The following is a 22,462-nucleotide window of genomic DNA, read 5'->3' as shown; positions in this document are numbered from 1 at the left end:
GCACTAGCTGAGATTCCGAAATAGGCAATGATTCAAATTTGGTGGCCAATCTGCTAGTATCCATCACAGGAATGGAATCTAACAATGCATTAACCTCCTGACTTGATTCACAATCTTGACCGAAATTAGCCAAACATCTTTCTAATGGATCAGAATAATTGGACTCTTCAAAAGAACTGCTAATTATGTTCTCAATCATGTGAATTTCTTCCAAATCGTCCATCTCAGTTGACTGACTACTACTGTGAAAAACATTGAGCTGGACAGTCATGTTCCCAAAGGCTAGAGTCATTATTCCATTTCGGCAACTAATCACAACATTTGAAGTGGCCAAAAATGGTCTACCTAGGATCACCAGGATGTGACTTTCTGGATTTTTTACTGGTTCAGTTTCAAGGACTACAAAATCCACAAGGTAGAAGAACTCATTAACTTTTACAATCACATCCTCCACAATTTTTTTGGGGTACTTTACAGTCCTATCTGCTAATGAAAGAGTGATGTTTGTGGGTTTTAATTTTCCCAAACCCAACTCTGTGTAAACAGAATAGGGTAATAGGTTCACACTAGCTCCTAAATCTAGGAGAGCTCTCCGAATGATGGTTTCTCCTATTTTAATTTCAACAGTGGGGCAACCAGGGTCCTTGTATTTTGGGGCAATCTGTTGTTAAATGAGAGATGAGGCTTGTGCTGCCATCCCAGCTTGCTTGGAATACTGGTTTTCCTTTTCACCGTGGTCAGGTCTTTTAAGAATTTTGTATAGGAGGGGATCTGTCTGATGGCATCTAGGAAGGGTAAATTTATTTGGACATTTTTAAAGACTTCCATGATTTCATCATACTGAGATTTTTTCTTTGAGTCTTGTAGTCTACTAGGAAAGGGAGCCTTGGGTGTGTATGTCTCTATTGGTTTCTCTTCTATTTCTTGTATTTCCTGTTCTTGTGCCTTTTTCTGAGTGAGGCTCGGTTCATGCTTTTCTTCTTTTTCTTGTACAGAAAGTTGGACCTTGTTGTCCACTTGCTTGCTAGACCGTAAAGTGGTAATTGCCTGGACTTCATGGGTTGACTTTTCATTCGAATCTATCTGAAACTGGTCTCTTGGCCCTTGATTTTGTTGCCTACTAGGGTTAGGCACTGGCTGACTGGGTAATTCACCTCTCTTCCTATCCCCTAGAGAGTTAGCTATTTGGCTCAGACTAACCTCAAGTTTTGCAATCGCTTGCGCATGGAATTGGTTAGTCTGGGTTTGAGCCATGTTGGTCTGTTGTTGCTGTTGGATGAAGTCTTGTTGCTGCTTCATTATGTTAGCCATCATGACTTCCAACGATGTAGACTGCTGAGTGATAGGGGCACTATAAGGAGGGACAAGTGGAGCTAATGATTGGTTCATCTGTGGTGGACCTATCCTGAAATTTTTTTTCTGAAAACCTGGTGGACCACCCTGATGCTGAATAGGTTCAGTCTGCCTGTATGAGAAATTCGGATGAAACCTATTATCAGGGTGATAAACTGGGTTGAATGAATTGGGAGTGGATTTCTTAAAGGCATTATATGAATTTGGAGCATTTGCCTGTTCAGCCTTAATGTTGGGTAGACTAGGACAACACTCCACTAGATGCTCAGAACTGTTACATAAGATGCATAAGCCTTGTGGCTTATATTCCACTTTCTTGATGGGATTTGACTCTTTTTGTGAGTTTGAGTTAGTGGAAACCGTAAAAGCATCCAACTTTTTGTTTAGATTATTCACCCAATTCACCAGATTGGACATGACATTTTTGAGTTCGGGATCTATTTTTATTCCGTAGGTACTTGGTTCTCTAGACCCATAATCATTTCTATCTATCTCCTGACCGTAGCTACTCCAATTTTGGGCATTTTTAGCTAAGTCTACAAGGAACTCATAGGCTTGATCAGGGGTTTGATTCATGAACCTACCCTTATGCGTGGATTCAATCATGTTCCTATGTGCTGGAGGTAATTCTTTGTAAAAGAAATGTACTAGATCAGCTTTGTCAAGCCCATGGTGCGGGCACTTAATTTTTTCAGTCTTTACCATGGGATAGAACTTAGCCATGAACTTCTTAGATAGTTGTTCCCATGATGTGATGGAATTTGAAGCAAGAGAATACAGCCATGCAGCAGTACGATCCTCTAAAGTCATGAAAAACAATCTTAATTTAATACCCTCTTCATCTAAGTTTTGATTTCTAAACGTTTGACAGATTGTCAAAAATTTGTTTAGATGAATATACGGTTGTTTGCTCTCAAACCCATGAAATTTGGGTAACATGTTTATTGTTGCAGCCTGAATCTCGAATTGGGCTGCATTATTAATTGGTAATACAATGCAAGTAGGGGGACTAGCGGATGCGGGTGCGAACAACTCATTCAAAGTTCTAATATGTTCACCCATTATAGAGATTGACGATTGGCTTACAATTCGCTGATTGTGATGAAAAGTTCTGTCAATCTCAGGATCAAATGGTGTTAACTTACCCCTTAATGACCTTCTACCATGCATACATTATCAACAATTCATTAGATTTGACTCCTACAATGAAAGAAATCCTAAGAGAAGAGAAGGGCTAGACAAAGATGACCACAACCAACACCACACAACAATTTGACTCTATTAGTCTTAGAATTAAGTGAGGTTTAGTAGCTTTTAATCTAGTTGCACAGAGATTTATCAGATTAAAAAGTTCCTGAAATTCTTTCCTAGATTAGACAGCTCCTAATCTTCCTTTCAGATTAAGCTTGAGCTTACCAGTTAAGCGATTCAGTAACCAGTGACCAGAAAAGTCTCGGAATGTGTGGTGGTACCAGAAGGGATACACCGATACCACAATACCCGTAACAGTTCTCACTGTTGTAAAACTTTCCTAAACATCACCAATTACTAAATTCTTACTGGAGTGGCTTTCAGCCGCTTCTTTCCAAGAGCCTAATTAAGCTCGAAAATCCTAAGACCAACGTCTAATTGATTTTAATTTAATTTGGCTTAGGATATGTATGCAAGGTGGTGATTTTTGGGATAAGGACAGGTAATGACTTTCCGACTTTATCTTTTTAATGGGTTTTGCTCTTAAATTATTTTATGCAAATGCTTAATACTAAATGCAGCAAATATTTAATGATTTTTTTTAAAGTTTATGGAATGTCATTAGGTTGTACTGATTAAATGAGCAAGCAAAATTTTTTTATATATATATTTTTTTAATTTTTTAATTTTATGTTTTTGTTTTATTTAAATTTTTATATAGAAATAACTTGAATGTAAACTAAAACTAATCCTTATGCGTTAGTCAATCTCCGAATGCCCGTTGAATAAGCTCTGGAGATTACTCCGTGAGGAGCCCCAATAGAGGTATGATAACCTCGGAGGATTGCACCCTATCAATTACTAGCAAAAATAATAATTTTTTTTTAAATTTAATTAATTTTTAACTTTTTTTTAAAATTTCAAATTTCAAATTTCAGAATTCAAATTTTGAATCTAAATTTTTGAATTTTAAAATTTTTTTACTTTTTTTTTAAAATTTTAAATTCCGAATTTCAAATTTCAGAATTTAATAACTATGAAATTATTAACTAAAAATAATCAAAACAAGAGAAATTAATTAAAAAAAACTTACTACCGGAGTGCGTTCACTCCGGGCATCCAAAATTTGAGTTGATTTTCATGATCGTTCTTACTTCTCGATTTGCCTTCTTGGCAACGGCGCCAAAATTTTGTTGTCCGATTTCTGTTTACCTAAAAATATGCTAAACAGATCGTTGTTAGAACCAACAAACAAAGTTTAATTTAATTTTACTATTACTTTTTCTACTCGAAGAATAGTGGTCGTAAGAGGTCGATCCATAGGGAGGCGATTGGAGTTGCATAAAAATTAAAACATTCACTCGGATTCAAAATCGATTTTTGAATAACAAAAGAGAAACATTACTTTGGAAATGTTGAATGATTCTCTAGTTTACCAGAGAATGTTTTCTATTTGAAAGTAAACAAAAGACGGATACTTGGAATCGAAGAGCATTTATAAATTTAATGAAATATTTAACTACTCAAAGAAAAACTTTGGCATGGATGAAAACAGTGCTTAAGAAAATTGAAGCTTGGAACATAGATTGCATGAAAGAAAAATAAATGGATTGCATAAAAGAACAGAAATTAAACAAAACCTATAACATGGATTGCATAAAAGAAAATTTAATAGCTTGCATAGAAAGGAAAATGCTTACAAAAGTAAGAAGGAAAAAAAAAAATGAAAACAAGGGAACAAGTAACCCCTCTCGGTTGAATACTAAAAAAAATAAAATATTATTTTTTTTCTTCCTTCTTCTCGGAAAACAGAGCTCCTCCTCTGTTTCTTTTGAACAGAGCTTCCCCTCACCAAGCCGAGAACCTCCCCTCCTCCTCTCTATTTCTTGGCCTCAACCCCAACCGAGGACCCCCCTCCTCCTCTCGTTCTCCCCTTCTTATAGATCGCCAGAGCATGGAACCTTGATTGCGCATGGAGAGGAGGAGAAACGGCCGTGGGATCTCGGGAGGTGGATCCGGATGAAGAGCGCTGCGGGTGCTTGGATGCGGAGGAGGCTGGACCGGCCGGCGTGATCCGTGGAGCTCGGATGCTTGGGATTTCAAATCCGGAAGAGATGCGGAATCCAGAAGCTTTGTGGACGCCGGATTAGAGCGGGCATGGGATCCTTTCTTCCCCCTTGTTTTCGCACGGGATGAAGCTGTGGATCTTTGAAACGGGCGACCGGAATCGGTGCTGGGAGGAGCGGATCCGTGGATGATGAATACGGACGGGAGAAGAGGCTGGGATGCTGGGATTTGGGGGAGAATCACGGGCGGCTGAAGTGGCTCCTTGAATCGGCTGGGATGCTGCATATGGGATTCGCTGGCTTCACGAGAAGGAGCTGGAACTCGGAAGAGAAGAAACGGATGGCTGCTGGGAGAAGAAACGTTGCTTCGATTGCGTTGATGGCGTGGAGGATTGGGAAATTGGCTGGATGGCTATGAGGCGTGGTGGGGACGCGCTGAAGACGTGGACGGCCTGGGACAATCAAGTTGGTGCTGTAAGGGCGGACTGGGAGCTGGAGACGCGTCTGGGCTGATCGCGAGATCCTTGGGACGTCGCTGATGGCATGGAGGATTGGGATGCGCTAGAATGCTGGCTTGACTTGAGCTCGGGCTGCTGGGCATTGGGCTCAAACCGAATGTTATTGGGTCTCTTGGATTACTTGCACTCAAACACAAATACAACGTTAATTAATTAATTTTATTATTAATGATTAGCTATAATACTAATTAAGATGGTATGATGATTGCACTTTTATGCTCTCATCATTTTCAATAATCAAAACAACACACCAGAAGTAATGGGTAGCATTCCTGTACTATTATGATAGTGATTCTAAGACATGCACCTTCTTTTCCTAGTATTTGAAAGCCCTCACCATTGTAGAATCTAGGGAAGGTCAAATATACACAGTCCTACTCTCCTATGCTGAGAAGCTATTTCTATTTTTCTAATGCATGACCTCCATGTCATAATAGAGCAACCTTCCACTTGTACCAAGGCTCATCTTCAAGATTTGAAGTAGTGAAATATTAGGGTTCAAAAAAGAGGAAGTAGATAAAAATTAACCTTTTCTCTTTGGTGAAAAAAATAAGAGGTCTTTCTATCTCACGATTTCTTCTCTCTTGTTTTTGAGAAAATGTCCAACCATTGCCTTTTCTATTAGAGTAAAAAGGATGATGAGAGACCTTGACTGAGATTTGTTAAGTCTAGCACCATACTTGAATCACTCGGTCACTTCAAGTTTTCTCACTCTAGATTAGAAAGTGATAAGAGTTTATTTCTAGACTCTATCCAATACCTTCGATTTTAAGTTTACAGTAGGCTTATCTCTCTTTGCTAAAATAATGGTAAAATTGTAATATCTTTTTCATCTGTCTTACTAATGTAATAGAAACTCCATCAAGCTCCATCCACTCTCCAGTTCCTAGCCCTACCTTCCTTGTCAGTATATATGATAAACCTTTGTATATCAAGCTTTTATGATCTATCTCTCCACACTTTCAACCCCATCTTCCTTGTTTGCATATTGTAGAACTTGGTATATCGGTTCTATCACCTTTTTCTTTACACCAAGAAAATTGTAACTTAAATAGTATGCCAAGGACTGACCCAGTATGGTGTGTGCTACCACCCAAATTCAAGCTTGTCCAATTTAGCCAACCCATAAGGTGCACAACAAGTGTATGCCCGCTGCTGTAGTAACGGACGCTTTGCCGATGCTTATAAGTGTCGGGCCATCTTGGGCCATTGCCGACGCTTAAAAACATCAGCCATTTTCGATGCTTAAAAGCTTTGGAAATTTTGTATTGTTGTGCTAGGGATCAACCCTACGATTACGGAATACAAGAAATAATAGGAGAAAGAAGAAGAACACGACAAAACAATGGCACACGCACAATACATACAAATTTATGTGGTTCGGAATCTTTTCCTGCTACGTCCACAACCGCACAGATCAATGTTTCACTATATGAACAAAGGAAGTTATAGAGATTCAAGAGATGAGAACAAGCTTTCTCTCTCACAACAAATAATCTCTCTCAAGACAAACAACACATCGTCTTCCTGATGCAAACAAAGAACAAAAACTGTTCTGCCGCCTCCCTTGGATGCTTGGATCTCTTTGGAACCTCTTGTTGATGAGTTTTAGGGTTTCTCTAGGTTGCCACACACTTGCTCCTGTCCCTCAAGAGGTCTATATATACCTACTAATCTCTTGCTTTGATTATGGCTAAAAAAACCTTGACTTGGACCCGGTTCATAACACAGCCTCGCGTGAAAATCGTGCTCGAGTCGACTCCCTCAATTCTGCGAGTCGACTCGGCAACAGTCCACAGAAAAAACCTCTCTGTCTGCCTGTGGGAGTCGACTCCTGCAGGTCTCGAGTCGACTCCAACGCTGTGGGAGTCGACTCCTGCAGATCTAGAGTCGACTCCAAAAATTGTGCCAAGTCTGCCTGCATGCCAGAGTCGACTCCAAGTCTGCTGGAGTCGACTCCTGACCCTGCTGAAGATTTTTTCTTACTGATTTAACTATAAATTTTCTCCAACTCTTTCCGGCTTGTCTTCCCTTGATCCTACACCACCATAGTGCACATGGGGATCTAGAAAAAGGGAATGGATCAAGCTCTACAACCCAACATGTCGATGCTCTTAAGCGTCGGCAATACTTATTCTAATGACGCTTTAAAGCATTGTTAGAGTTGTTTTTTAAAAAAAATATTTAATTTTTTTTAAAAATTCTGTATACATTATTTACTAAACAAATACATGACAACAATCGCATACATAACAAAAGTCACATATCACAATAAAACAGATCATTCGAAATATTCATATTGTCAAATATGATTACATTTACATTGTCAAGGAGGGGAGGCCAATGGAGAGGGGGAGGAGGAGAGGGAGATGAGGCGGAGGAGAGTGATTTGGGGCTAAGATTGGTGAAAGGGGTTGAGGATGGGGTCAGTCTGCGTGGGTTAGGGATTTGGGGCTAATGTAGGGGGTCAGGGCTTTTTGGGTGGGGGGCAATAGAGTCCGATGATGCTTATAAGTGTCGTCGGATTTTGGCTTCCACCGACACTTATAAGCGTCGTTAATTAACCCTTCCAACGCTTATAAGCGTCCGTAATGGGTGGCTTCCTTCCAACGATATTAAGCAAAGCATTGGCGGAGCCCATTATTTGCCGATGCTTTTTAGAAACGTCAGCATGCATTGTTGCTGGGAGAAAATTACAAATGCTTCTATCTAGCGGCAATACAGAGTCGGAAATTTACCAATTCCCTGTAGTGTGCTCAAGCCAACACTTCAATCAAGGTACATACAACCACCCAAAATGAAATTGTTGACCTTACCTATTAGATGCATAAGACACGTGAATCCTCTATTCACACAAACTTCACCAGCTAACATGTAACCATCCAAACTTAAAATCTTTTGGACACAACCAATCCATATTATGTCCAACGAAAACATGAATACTCTACTACCAGACAAGGTCCTCTATCCAACGTGTAATCCTCGGCAAGAAACATGAATTCTCTGCGAACATGATATATTCATGAGATTTTCCAAGCCTTTGCTGGAGATTGATGCGTTACGAAAGCATTTATTCTATTTGTAACGGAAGTAGTTTGCTGAGTAGTCTTCCAAGCTCATACAATCTTGAAACATTCAACATTAGAGAGGTCAACTTGCACACTTGGCCTCCCTTCTTAATTGTGGGAACACTCTGGAAGGATATGGTGTAACTATAAAATGGCGTATTTGGGAGAGTCATCCAGAGCAAGAAACTCACCTTTGGTGACTTGAAGTGATGCTGAAGACATGCTGTCTTCTCCCTTTCCATAGGACATTCCCATGCTTAGAAGCTCTAACCCATTATAAGTGGGCATCTAAGATGAAAGGGTTTAAACAGCATGATATCATCTTTGGGTGTGTTTGTTAACTTTCGAATTGAAATAAACAACTTGAGCTCCCACTTGACATTGTTTAATGTCATATATATATATATATATAATATGTTGAATTTTACTTCCAATTAGAGGGTCATTGGCACTTTCATTGTGATGAAACTTTAATGACATTGGGGCTGTTTAGAAGACATAGAAACAATTGCATGAGGGATGGAATAACAAATATTATGCCTCAATACTCCGAACATGCATTATAGCAAAGCGGGGTTTCATTCCTTCTATCTTTCTACAAACCTCAAGTTCTTGGAACATGTCAGTAATCATTCAATGTATAAACGACAAATGATAATTAAGGAAACATGAAATCCTTTATTAAATTCACTTGTGTACTAGCAACTCAATTTAGTCATGCCTGATGACAGCTTTACCTGAGGGAAGAAAAAAAAACAAAAGCAAAATAGCAAATCGATCAATCAATTTGCCAGCAACAGTGTAGTCTATATGCAGAATCTAGCTTTTACACTTTCCTGTAAAAACAAATGAAAAAACACTCTCTAATAACTAGTTCTATACCTCACCAAAACCGCTAAGAAAGATTTGCAGTACTCCAAGAGAAGTCCATCCTTGCCGTGCTTAGGTTTCCATCATTTTGTTGTTCTTTGACTTCAAGTAACCAATTGCGAAGCAAGAAAGGATGTCTGCCATCCTTCAGCACTATATGGTTACTCCTTGCCTGAGAGTCTGAGACCTAAATGAAGTGCTTCCCTTTCATCTTCCCTTTTCACGAGAAGAGATCTCCGCTTCACATCTCACAATGGGAATCTCTGGTACAATCATCTTAGGTACGGATGGTATGAGACTGCTCACAAAAGAATGCCTTCCTTTATCCTCCAGTGGCATACTAGACGCCCAGAATGGTTGGGCTAGATGTTTGGGCATGAAGGTTTCCCAAGGAAATGGAGCAGATTGTCTGGCTTCAGCATCCCCGAGGGTAATCAAAGAAGAGCCTCCTGCTCTGGATGACTCCTCCAAGCATGCCCTTTTATAGCCACGTCCATATCCTTCGAGAGTGTCTCTATAATATGATGGGTGAGATCACGTGTACTCACGTAGTAAACCGTGCGTTATAAATAGAGTAAATGCTCTAGTAACGTATGAACCTTCGGCAGAAGAGTGGCCAAGATGATGTCCATCCCTTGTACATATACCGAGTTTTAAATTGGCACCAAACGGACTACCTGGTTGTGGGTTACACATTGGATGGAGTTATCTATGTTAACAGAGCTTTCACAGTTCTTGTACGTGGGCTTTGTGGATTGGATAGGTCAAAGATATGTCAATTTGAGTTGTTACAAGTTGGCTGGAGAAGCTGTTAATTTGTACGAGTTTAGGATTCACACCCACTATGTGCACCTCATGGATTGGTTAAAGTTCAATTATTTGCATTTGGGTACATATAGGTTTGACGGAGAAAAGGTTTGTATGAGCAAAGGGTTCATGCCTCTTGTGCATCTCATGTGTTGGGCAAATATTATTATTTAAATTGGGAAATGCCATGGAAGCGCTGTTTGTTCTGGCGAAGGATTCACGTTTCTTTTGCGGTTCATGGTTTTGATAAGGTGGAAGGATTCGATTTTACTTTATAGTACTGTAAGGATCCGTATGAGTGCGAACAACCACCGATCTCACTCAATCTCCACGATTCTCATGGCGATGAGCGAGCCACAACCCTATTTGGAAACTACTATAAATCTCCATTTTTTGCCTCCATAGGACCACCACCGAGCCTCTCCTCTCTCCCTTCCCTCCTTCTCCTCCTTCTCTCATAGCCGGTGTGATGCCCTAGCCGAGCCCATCCGAAGTTTTTCCTATGGCCTTGTTTTTTCTTTGTTCTGAGATTGGTTTCTTGCTGCCGCCGCCGCTTCCGCGACCACCACACTGTCTGTCGATGAGTTCCACGCCACGACTTCTTCATTGGCCAAGGAAACTGCCTCTAAGGCAGCTAGGGGGGCACAACCCTCCTTCTTTTCCCTCCTCTGCTTCTTCTGTGTTCACGCTTAGAGATTTTTTTAAAGTTTTATTTCAGTTTTACTATAATATTTCAGTTATATTTTATTTATATAATTCTGTAGGCTATATTGTGTTGATTTTTAATGCTCTTCTTAATTTCCTTTTTTTTTTTATGTTAAAGAGAAGAAAAATCATAAACATAATCCTTGATGGTTAAGGATTTCAGGCAGTTCCATGTTGCAGTGCCTTATAAGGACCCTGGATAAGTAAATACAAGAAATGTCACAAGATTATAGTCTTCTATATTAAATGACTATAACATCGTATGACTGTGTGCATTTGATAAGATAGACACTTAACCTCTAAAATATCAGAAAAAAAGCCTAAATCAAGGTTTGTGAAACCAAAAGGCTTTTTTTTTGCAAAACAAATCTTACTGATTGGCTCCTCCTGTAGTGAAGATTTACCTTGGCAGCCACTAAATTAGAACCCCCTTTGTAAGGGCCCAAATTATGCCATATGCCTAGTGTTATGGGGGAATTGAGCCGCCATGCCCCACGTGATCGGCACGCGTATCCAGGAAAGCTACGGCTGCCCTATGATCCAGCATTCCGACCCCGAGTCGGACCTCCTCGGCTCCGCAGCCCGACCCCGGGTCGGCTGCCCTATGATCCAGCACTCCGACCCCGAGTCGGACCTCCTCGGCTCCGCAGCCCGACCCCGGGTCGGCTGCCCTATGATCCAGCACTCCGACCCCGAGTCGGACCTCCTCGGCTTCGCAGCCCGACCCCAGGTCGGCTGCCCTATGATCCAGCATTCCGACCCCGAGTCGGAGATCTTTTGATAACGACAGGCTATTCTCCAGAGGCACGCCGCGGCCTCCTGCTCCACTACTCCCTGCAACGGCTGTACCCGATGCTGCCCACGATCTCCTGTATCGACCGTACAAAGCGGAGCTCCACTACGCCCTGCCATGACCGTACCCGGCGCTGCTCCACGACGCCCCGTAACGGCCATATCAGTGGCCATTCTATCGTGCCCCACGACGACAAACCCCCCTGAGAGACCTCCCAGCCAGGTATATATGCGGCTGGGGGGAGAAGGGGGGGTAAGCAATACCTCCCAGAGCACTCTCTCCCACTTGTGATTATCATCTCTCCTCCTCCAATCTCCTCTGACTTGACCGTCGGAGGGCCATCACCACCCTGGTGGTGGTGCAAGGCTTGTTTGCAGGTTCCTTGGCGGAAGGTGGAGCGCAACCAGTACCAACCAAGACAACTCAGGCGGAACCCCGTTCACACCGTCGTGTCAATCGTTCTCGGTTTGGACCACCAGCAACAGTTGGCGCTAGAGGAAGGGAACGAATCTCAGAACGATCGTAATGGCACGGCGAGGTGGTCGCGGAGCTTCCAATGCTTCCGGTCGCGGAGCCTCTCGCGCCTCTGGCCGGGAGGCTGCTGCGTCCCCAACACACTCTCAGCAGCATTCCACCGCTTCTCCTCCCATTCAGACGGTCGAACCTGCTCAGTTCGACCAGCTAGCCCAGCAGGTTCGCACCCTCGCGGAGGCAGTGCAGAATCTGCAGGGTGTGATCTCTCGGGTGCCGCAGCGAGCTCAGGAGCCGCTGCTCCCCGAGCACTCGCCTCTTCCTCACAACCCGCGCTCCTTCCTCTCCCATGGAGAGGAGCGCCGGCGCGGGGAGGATTCTCGAGTGCGGTCCATTCTACCAGGACCTTCTCATCGGAGCTGCGCGGGGTACGAGAGGCGGACCCGGGCGCGTTCTCAGACACCCCAGTCCTCGAGGGGCCCGCACTCCAGTCGGTCCCCCTCGCGCCGCTCCTTGTCTCCCACCCACCGGTCGCGCTCCCTGGACCGGCGGGTGGACGATCTCCACAGACAGCTCCAGGTCCTGAAGGGCCACTCCAAAGATCCCTTCGCCGACTTGGAAATCTCCTCCCAGCCGGCGCTTGCCTCAAGGATCCTGCGAACCCTAAACCCGCCGGGGTTCAAAATGCCGGCGATCGAACCCTACGACGGGGCGGCGGACCCACGGGACCACGTGGAGAGTTTCAGGACTCTTATGCTCCTCCATGGAGCATCGGATCCTCTCCTTTGCAAGGCCTTCCCGGCGACCCTCCGCGGCCCGGCAAGGGCGTGGTTCGCCGGCCTGGAGGCTAATTCCATCCAGTCCTTCCACCAGTTCACCCGTCTCTTCATCAGCCATTTCGCCGTCAGTAGCCGGCGAAGACTGGTCTCCGACTCCCTCTTCGATGTCCGGCAGAACGAGGGAGAGAGCCTGCGGGATTATCTCACCCGCTTCAACAAGGCAACACTGGAGGTCCGGAATTTGAGCCAGGAGGTGGCTCTCTCAGCCCTGAAGCGAGGCTTCCGGAAGGGCAGACTCACCTTCTCCCTGGACAAACGTCTGCCGCGGAGCTTTCCGGAGCTGTTGTCTCGGGCAAACCAGTATGCAGACGCCGAGGAGGCAGCCTCCCACCGGAACAAGGAGGCCGCCGAAGCCCCTCTAAAGCCCGGGAAGAAAAGGCGAAAAGAGGCACCCCAGAGGAGGAGCCCGACGCCTCAACGCCGGCGCAGAAGCCCGTCACCAGCAAGGAACCACGGCGCCACACGCCCTCGTTCTCCGCACCGGCGCTTCAACCGGTACACCCCACTCCTGGCCCCCCGGGCCCAGATCCTCATGGAGGTCAAGGGGCGGGAGGACCTCCCGGTCCCGAGGCAGATGAAGAAGATCCCTGGGAGGAAGCCTTCTCGGGCGTACTGTGAGTACCACCGAGACCACGGCCACGATACCGAAGACTGCTTCCAGCTTCGGGACGAGATCGAGGCTCTCATTCGCCGAGGGCGTCTCGGTCGATATGTAAACGACCGACGTCCCCCCGCAGACCCGCGTCCAGCCGACCCGGCCCCTCAGGAGCCTCGGGAGCAGAATCGACCCGTTGCGGGAGTGATCCACACCATCACTGGGGGCTGCTCTCGGCCCGTGAGGAACGCAGGGGGCTCGGCGGAAGTATCAGGAGTGGCCGTCGCGAAGAGGCAGCGGGTCGGAAATGTAATCACTTTTTGTGATGAAGATGTAAAGGGGGTTCAGACTCCCCACGATGACGCCATGGTGATCTCTCTCACTATGGCGGACTATGATGTAAGGCGTGTTCTTGTGGATAGTGGAAGCTCAGCTGATATTTTGTATTACGAGGCCTTCCAAAAGATGGGCTTTTCCCGACAATTGTTGCACAAAACATCCACCCCCCTCATAGGATTCACTGGAGACGCTATCTCGGCCGAAGGTGTCATCGAGCTGCCTGTGACTGCGGGCATTGCACCCGCAGAAGCCACGGTGCGGCTCGGGTTCTTGGTCGTCCGTGTCCCCTCGGCCTACAACGCTATCCTCGGACGACCCGGACTGAACGCCCTTCGCGCGGTGGTTTCTACCTACCATTTGCTCATGCGGTTCCCCACAGCGGCCGGGATTGGAGAGGTCCGAGGTGACCAGCCGACCGCACGGCAGTGTTTCCTAGCAACTCTCAAAGGGAAGAAGCCCATGGAGGCCCTAAGCGTCGAGTCACTTGACGCCAGAGACGAAGTGGCCTTGCGGCACGGGGAGCCGGCCGAGGGCGTAATCGAAGTTCCCCTCGAAGAAGACCGCCCGGACCGCACGGTCCGGGTCGGTGCCAACCTCGACTTGGAAGCTCGGCTCCGGTTAGTGGAATTCCTCCGAGCCAATGCAGATGTGTTTGCCTGGTCGGCGGCCGATGTACCTGGGATCGACCCGGAGGTCGTTTCTCACGCCCTCAACGTCGACCCGACCCACCGACCAGTAAAGCAAAAGAAGAGACACTGTGCCCCGGATCGGATCCGGGTGGTCGACCAGGAGGTAGACAAACTCTTGGAGGCAGGTTTCATAAGAGAGGTGAGCTACCCCGAGTGGCTGGCAAACGTCGTACTTGTCCGGAAGGCGAGCGGGAAGTGGAGGATGTGCGTCGACTACACCGACCTGAACAAGGCGTGCCCCAAGGATAGCTTTCCGCTTCCACGGATAGACCAACTGGTCGACGCGACTTCCGGATATCAGCTACTGTCTTTTATGGACGCCTTCTCCGGCTACAACCAAATAATGATGGCTCCACAGGACGAGGAGAAAACTGCCTTCATAACAGACCGGGGGCTGTACTGTTACAAGGTAATGCCCTTCGGTCTGAAGAACGCTGGCGCCACTTACCAGCGCCTCGTCAATAAAATCTTCAAGGAGCAGATCGGCCGGAATATGGAGGTGTACGTGGACGATATGCTGGTAAAAAGCCGCCATGCAGACCAGCACATTGCAGATCTGGAGGAGACTTTCACCACCTTGCGAAAGTTTCGCATGAAGCTAGACCCAGCGAAGTGCGCTTTTGGTGCTTCGGCCGGGAGGTTCCTCGGTTTCATTGTCAACCAGCGCGGGATCGAGGCCAACCCGGACAAGATCAAAGCCATCCAAGATATGTCCCCTCCGACCAAAGTGAAGGAGGTTCAGGAGCTCGCTGGAAGGGTCGCCGCGCTCGGACGATTTGTGGCAAAGTCGGCCGAACGCTGCCAACCATTCTTCAAGGTGTTGAAGCGCCCAAAAGACTTCCTCTGGACGGCCGAATGCCATGCGGCGTTCGACCAGCTCAAGGAGTACATGGCGTCTCCTCCCCTGCTGTCCAAGCCGCAAGAGGGGGAGATGCTCTACCTTTACCTGGCGGTCTCCCCAACCGCAGTCAGCGCAGTACTGGTTCGGGAAGAGGCAAGACTTCAGAAGCCTGTATACTACATCAGCCGAGTCCTCCGGGATGCCGAGACGCGGTACACGAAGGCTGAGAAGATCGCCTTCGCGCTGCTGACTGCGACCAGGAGGCTTCGCCCCTATTTCCAGGCTCATTCTGTCACCCTTTTGACCGATCAACCACTGCGGCAGATTCTCAGCAATCCAGAGAATGCGGGACGGCTGGTGAAGTGGGCAGTAGAACTTGGTGAGTTCGACATCCGCTACCAGCCCCGACCAGCCATCAAGGCCCAGGTACTCGCGGACTTTCTCGCTGAGTGCACTGTGCAGGAGGCGGAACCTAAGCCGCCGGAGACACCCAGCCTCGATCTCCCGATCTGGACGCTCCACATTGACGGGTCGTCGAACCCTGAAGGTGGAGGGGCTGGGCTGGTCCTCACCAATCCCGATGGAGTGATAGCCGAGTATGCCTTGAGGTTCGGATTTCCAGTGACCAACAATGAGGCGGAGTACGAGGCCCTAGTCGCGGGACTCAAACTCGCCAAGGAGCTCGGCATCCGGCGTCTGAAAGTCTTCACCGACTCCCAGCTGGTGGTCGGGCAGGTTCGAGGGGAGTTCGAGGCGCGGAGCCCGACCATGCAGAGCTACGTCCGGAAGGTGCAAACACTCATTCCCGACCTCGGCAGTGTTGACATTCAGCAGGTCCCGAGGAGCGAAAATGCCAGGGCCGACAGGTTGTCCCGCCTAGTGGACGCAGACGCGCACAACTTGTCGAGGGCAATCTACCTGGAGACCCTGGATGCCCCGAGCATTGACGGGGCTGGAGCGGTGATGGCAATTGATCCGGAGCCGTCTTGGATGGACCCGCTCGTCGCCTACCTCGCCGAAGGAATCCTCCCTGAAGACGAAGATCAGGCCCGGCGGCTTGTAAAGAAGTCCGCCCACTACGTACTTTATGAAGGGAGGCTGTATCGGACCTCGTTTACCGCCCCCCTCTTAAGGTGCCTCCGCCCCGCGGAAGCGGCCTACGCCCTCGGCGAAGTCCACGAAGGCATCTGCGGATCGCACTTGGGGGCTAGGTCCTTGGCGCATAAGATCATGAGGCAAGGCTACTATTGGCCGACCTTGATGGAGGACTCGAAGGACCACGTGCGGAAATGCGACGCCTGCCAGCGCCACGCCAACGTCCAGAGAGTCCCCTCTGTCCCCTTGGCGCCGATCACCGCGCCCTGGCCCTTCGCACAATGGGGAATGGATATCCTCGGACCATTCCCCGTCGCTTCGGCCCAGCGGAAATTTTTGATTGTCGCCATCGACTACTTCACCAAGTGGGTGGAGGCAGAGCCACTGGCCACCATCACGGAGGCACAAGTCCGGAAGTTCGTGAAGAAGAACATCATTGTCCGATTTGGAGTACCTCGGGTCCTCATCTCGGATAACGGTCGACAGTTTGATAACAAGCACTTCCGGAACTTCTGCGAGGAATTCGGGATCGAGCATCGGTTCACATCCGTGTCGCATCCCCAAACCAACGGCGAGGCCGAGGTCACAAATCGGACAATCCTCCAAGGTATCAAAGCGCGGATCGGCCGGACGGGGCAAGCTTGGGTCGAGGAACTCGAGAATGTCCTTTGGGCGTATCGGACCACACAACGGACTCCTACTGGAGAGACGCCTTTCAGCCTAACCTATGGCACGGAAGCCGTTGCCCCCGTGGAGCTCGGACTCCCCTCGCCTCGGGTGGCCGCGCACCGACCCGAGGCCAATTCAGAGCAACTCCGAGGGAACTTGGATCTCTTGGAAGAGGCAAGGGAAATGGCTCAGGTACGGATGGCAATGTATCAGCAGAGGGTGGCCCGATATTACAACTCCAAAGTCCGACCGAAGCTTTTCAGAATTGGAGATCTGGTGCTGAGGCGAGCTAAGGCATCTCAACCTACGGAAGGTGGGAAGCTAGCGCCAAATTGGGAAGGCCCGTATAAAGTTCGTTGGGTAAACCGACCTGGCTCCTACCAGTTGGAAGCCCTAGATGGCCGAGAAATTCCAAGGGGCTGGAATTCCGCTAACCTGCGGATGTATTACCAGTAGAACAACAAGGCCAGAAAGACAATTTAAAAAGGTGCAATACTTTTCATTTCAATAATTTCTGGTTACAGTGGCGTGCTCGTGTGATTACAAGGAATTCCCAGAGGGGAATTAGGGAGTAAAGAAAGTAAAGAAGAGGTGGGGACCCAAACCCTCAACCCAGGGCGGCTGCAGTCCCACCAGAAGTGGGTGCTTCTAACCGGAGGCGCCATCCAGCACCTCACCAAAAAGAGGAGGAGCCGCCGCAGAAGAAGCTCCCGCTGCCCCCAGGGGAACGCCGCCTCCAAAGGATATTCCCATCTTCCCCAGTGGTAGGGAAGAGAAGGGATTCGAGGGGGAAGAGTATATGGAGGCGCGGTCCCGGATTGAGCGTCCGGCGCAGAGCTCAACCGGGAGGCTGAACTTCAAGGAGGGGAGATGTGATCCCGGATGAAACGCCTAGAGTGGAGTTCCGCCGGGGAGACCCTCCTTGTTGATCCCAGATGAAACGGCTAGTTGGCTGAAGTTGTAAGGGGAGCGCCTCCCCTTTCCTTCGACAGGAGTCTCTCAGTCATATGCCAAGGAGGAGGTCCGCGATCCATGGCAACCTGCAGCTCCGGCTTAGCAAATTCCATCGTACCTGCACCTGTATTTATAGCCAAGCTGCGGCCCCCTGGTAGTTCCGATACGGGTGGCTCCAATAAATGCAGGCGCACTGAATCCGGAGCCGTTCCGGCTCCCGAGGCGTATCTCCCCGCGATTTCCTAAGCGTCATTCTCCTTAAATCGCATTCTTTGTGCAGGACGATCCGGGTGACGTATACCCCTAGGTCCACGTGTCTCCGCTCGCGCCCAGGCCGCATCCTCCTCGAAGAACCCGCGTATCGCGGCCGCTCAACTAACACTCCTCACCAGCAGCAACTGGCGATCCGATTTCCCAGGTAACGCATTAATTAGCGTTTAATACCCTTCTCGTGTTCCCCCCAGGCAACGCTTGGAGGAGAGGAGAAACACGGTCGCGGCTGGGCACAGAGAAACCCCGATGGGCGGCGAGCGACAAGTGGCCGACCAACGAGTGGAATGTCCCGAGGCTCGGCCCTCGGATGCCTGGCTAACCCGATGATCATCCCGGGAGCAGACTAGCCGGAAGCCCCGACCGGTCGCCTTGGCTTGCGCCAGCCTTGGCCGACCAACGAGCGGAATTTCCCTGAGGCTTGACAACCCTCAGATGCCTGGCTAACCCGATGATCATCCCGGGAGCAGACTAGCCGGAAGCCCCGACCGGTTGCCTCGGCTTGCGCCAGCCTAGGCCGACCAACGAGTGGAATTTCCCTGAGGCTTGACAACCCTCAGATGCCTGGCTAACCCGATGATCATCCCGGGAGCAGACTAGCCGGAAGCCCCGACCGGTCGCCTCGGCTTGCGCCAGCCTAGGCCGACCAACGAGTGGAATCTCCCGAGGCTCGGCCCTCGGATGCCTGGCTAACCCGATGATCATCCCGGGAGCAGACTAGCCGGAAGCCCCGACCGGTCGCCTCGGCTTGCGCCAGCCTTGGCCGACCAACGAGCGGAATTTCCCTGAGGCTTGACAACCCTCAGATGCCTGGCTAACCCGATGATCATCCCGGGAGCAGACTAGCCGGAAGCCCCGACCGGTCGCCTCGGCTTGCGCCAGCCTAGGCCGACCAACGAGTGGAATCTCCCGAGGCTCGGCCCTCGGATGCCTGGCTAACCCGATGATCATCCCGGGAGCAGACTAGCCGGAAGCCCCGACCGGTCGCCTCGGCTTGCGCCAGCCTAGGCCGACCAACGAGTGGAATCTCCCGAGGCTCGGCCCTCGGATGCCTGGCTAACCCGATGATCATCCCGGGAGCAGACTAGCCGGAAGCCCCGACCGGTCGCCTCGGCTTGCGCCAGCCTTGGCCGACCAACGAGCGGAATTTCCCTGAGGCTTGACAACCCTCAGATGCCTGGCTAACCCGATGATCATCCCGGGAGCAGACTAGCCGGAAGCCCCGACCGGTCGCCTCGGCTTGCGCCAGCCTAGGCCGACCAACGAGTGGAATCTCCCGAGGCTCGGCCCTCGGATGCCTGGCTAACCCGATGATCATCCCGGGAGCAGACTAGCCGGAAGCCCCGACCGGTCGCCTCGGCTTGCGCCAGCCTTGGCCGACCAACGAGCGGAATTTCCCTGAGGCTTGACAACCCTCAGATGCCTGGCTAACCCGATGATCATCCCGGGAGCAGACTAGCCGGAAGCCCCGACCGGTCGCCTCGGCTTGCGCCAGCCTAGGCCGACCAACGAGTGGAATCTCCCGAGGCTCGGCCCTCGGATGCCTGGCTAATCCGATGATCATCCCGGGAGCAGACTAGCCGGAAGCCCCGACCAGTCGCCTCGGCTTGCGCCAGCCTTGGCCGACCAACGAGCGGAATTTCCCTGAGGCTTGACAACCCTCAGATGCCTGGCTAACCCGATGATCATCCCGGGAGCAGACTAGCCGGAAGCCCCGACCGGTCGCCTCGGCTTGTGCCAGCCTAGGCCGACCAACGAGTGGAATCTCCCGAGGCTCGGCCCTCGGATGCCTGGCTAACCCGATGATCATCCCGGGAGCAGACTAGCCGGAAGCCCCGACCGGTCGCCTCGGCTTGCGCCAGCCTTGGCCGACCAACGAGCGGAATTTCCCTGAGGCTTGACAACCCTCAGATGCCTGGCTAACCCGATGATCATCCCGGGAGCAGACTAGCCGGAAGCCCCGACCGGTCGCCTCGGCTTGCGCCAGCCTAGGCCGACCAACGAGTGGAATTTCCCTGAGGCTTGACAACCCTCAGATGCCTGGCTAACCCGATGATCATCCTGGGAGCAGACTAGCCGGAAGCCCCGACCGGTCGCTTCGGCTTGCGCCAGCCTTGGCCGACCAGCGAGCGGAAGAATTTCCTGAGGCCTAACCCTCGGATGCCTGGCTTAGCGCCGGAAGAATTTCCTGAGGCCTAACCCTCGGATGCCTGGCCTAGCGCCGGAAGAGTTTCCTGAGGCCTAACCCTCGGATGCCTGGCTTAGCGCCGGAAGAATTTCCTGAGGCCTAACCCTCGGATGCCTGGCCTAGCGCCGGAAGAGTTTCCTGAGGCCTAACCCTCGGATGCCTGGCTCAGCGCCGGAAGAGTTTCCTGAGGCCTAACCCTCGGATGCCTGGCCTAGCGCCGGAAGAGTTTCCTGAGGCCTAACCCTCGGATGCCTGGCTCAGCGCCGGAAGAGTTTCCTGAGGCCTAACCCTCGGATGCCTGGCTTAGCGCCGGAAGAATTTCCTGAGGCCTAACCCTCGGATGCCTGGCTTAGCGCCGGAAGAATTTCCTGAGGCCTAACCCTCGGATGCCTGGCTTAGCGCCGGAAGAGTTTCCTGAGGTTTAACCCTCGGATGCCTGGCCTAGCGCCGGAAGAACTCCGGGAATCAAAAGTCAGCAAGAAGCAACCAAGAGCTAAAAAAAAAAAAGAAAAAAAAAAAAAAAAAGAGGACGAGGGCGAGATGAAGAAATATTCGACGTGCATTAATTTTCAGGGCCGAGGCCCATACAATTGGGCAAAACGCCGACGTACAAAAATAAAAAAGACAATGAAAGGTACAAGAGGTCAGCTTGGAGGAACTCCCGGGTCGGGAACGCCGGGCTCGTCCGCGGGAGGCAGGGAAGCAGCAGGAGAACCAGCAGGCGATGGCGCCGGAGAGGAGTCCAGGAGGGAGATCTCGCTCAGGTCAACTTCGGGATACTTAGCCGACACCCTTGCCAGGCCCTCCTCGAAGCCCATGGTGAAGGCTTCGGCCCCCGCGTCCGACGCATCATGGACAAACTCGTCAGACTGGCGATAGGTCCGCACTGCCTCCGACATATCATGGGCGAACTCGGCGGACTGGCGATAAGCCTCTACCGCCTGACGCCCGATTTCCGCCCTCTTCTTGGCCAGCTCCGCCTCAGCTCGCTCCATAATCTGAGCCTTGGCCTCCAAGACCTTCGCCACAATCCGGCCTTCGGCCTCAGAGGAGACCCTCAGCAGATCAGCCTGAGCCTCTTTATGCTTCGCCTCGGTAGCAACCCGAGCGGCCTCGGCTTCCTTCAGGCGCGAACGGAGCTCTTGGACGTCCGTGCATGACTTCTCCAGGGCCGACTCCAGTTCGCCTAGTTTGGCTTCAAAAGAGCGGATTCGGTCGCAGGCGTTGTCGGCAGACCGCTGGGCCTTCTCCCACCGCTCTCGATAGTCCGCGATCTTCCGGGACTGCTTTTCAGCCCGTTCCTCCGCCTTCTTGACCCTGCTTTCGAGGCCCGAGGCGGCTTTGAGTTGCTCCCGAGCCTCTGACAGTTGCTCCTCCAGGGCGGCGAAGCCGAGTGCCCGCTCTTCGGCCTCCCGGAGCCTCGCCTCGAGGTCCCCGGTCGTCCTGCCTGCCGCAGCCCGGCCTCCCTCTTCCATTGCTTTCAGCCGGTCCTCGGCCTTCGCCAAAAGCCCCGCCTGTTCCTTGTAGCACTCCTCCAGACGGATCATGTACTGGGCGAGCTAAGAAATAGGAAAAATAAGGGAGTCAGGCGGAGAACAACAGAGCCAATAAATGGTGAAAGACGGCCAGAAGAACACTCACCGACATGAGACAGACGCAGCTGGCGGCCCCGACGTCAGAGACATCCAACTCCCGGACCCGCCGACGGTCCTTCTCCAGCAACACTATTTCGATGAGATTTCGGGCGCCATCGGTAGTGAAGGCAGACCCCGATTTCTCCCCGGAGCCGGATGGTGGTTCTGCAGCCTTACCCTTATCCATCGCCTGGGGAAGAGTCCGGCTGATCACGCTCGGGGCGGGGGTCGCCCCAGGAATTGATAGGGTCCCGCTCGGCCGGGGCCTCGGCGCGTCCCTCCTCGAGTCATCAGGAGCCGACCGAGTCGAAGGCCGGGTTGGGGACCGATCACGTCCGACCCGTCCGTCTTGAGCAGGCTCAGGTGGCACCTCCGGAGTAGCGGCAACCTTACCACCGGAGGGCTGATACAGCGTCAGCTGCCGGTCGGTGCCCACGACATCTCCCTGACCGGTGGGCCCGGACTCGTCGGTCGGCATCGGAGGTATCTCCTTACGGGACTTCTTCG

The 22,462-nt window shown here is 50.5% G+C and overlaps 1 protein-coding gene and 1 long non-coding RNA gene across 2 annotated transcripts; both read right to left on the bottom strand.

Moving 5' to 3' along the window:
* Positions 1-10,721: 10,721 nt before the first annotated feature.
* LOC149753637 (uncharacterized) lies at positions 10,722-11,038 on the bottom strand. The gene is made up of 2 exons (XR_016400204.1): positions 10,983-11,038; positions 10,722-10,773 (listed from the first exon to the last, which is right to left on the bottom strand). It is a non-coding gene; the product is annotated as an uncharacterized LOC149753637 (long non-coding RNA).
* A 9,816-nt stretch (positions 11,039-20,854) lies between these two features.
* LOC149753636 (uncharacterized) lies at positions 20,855-22,039 on the bottom strand. The gene is made up of 2 exons (XM_089930348.1): positions 21,963-22,039; positions 20,855-21,880 (listed from the first exon to the last, which is right to left on the bottom strand). Exons 1-2 carry the CDS (start codon positions 21,966-21,968, stop codon positions 20,966-20,968), a joined length of 921 nt encoding a protein of 306 aa, XP_089786474.1. The 5' UTR covers positions 21,969-22,039; the 3' UTR covers positions 20,855-20,965.
* Positions 22,040-22,462: the final 423 nt, after the last annotated feature.

The sequence above is a fragment of the Phoenix dactylifera genome, chromosome 4, assembly GCF_051530095.1.
Source record: "Phoenix dactylifera cultivar Ajwa chromosome 4, Ajwa_hap1_PhDact_Kaust_v1.1, whole genome shotgun sequence".
NCBI classification, from domain to species: Eukaryota; Viridiplantae; Streptophyta; class Magnoliopsida; order Arecales; family Arecaceae; genus Phoenix; species Phoenix dactylifera.
This window is presented reverse-complemented; position numbering and strand designations above follow the sequence as displayed.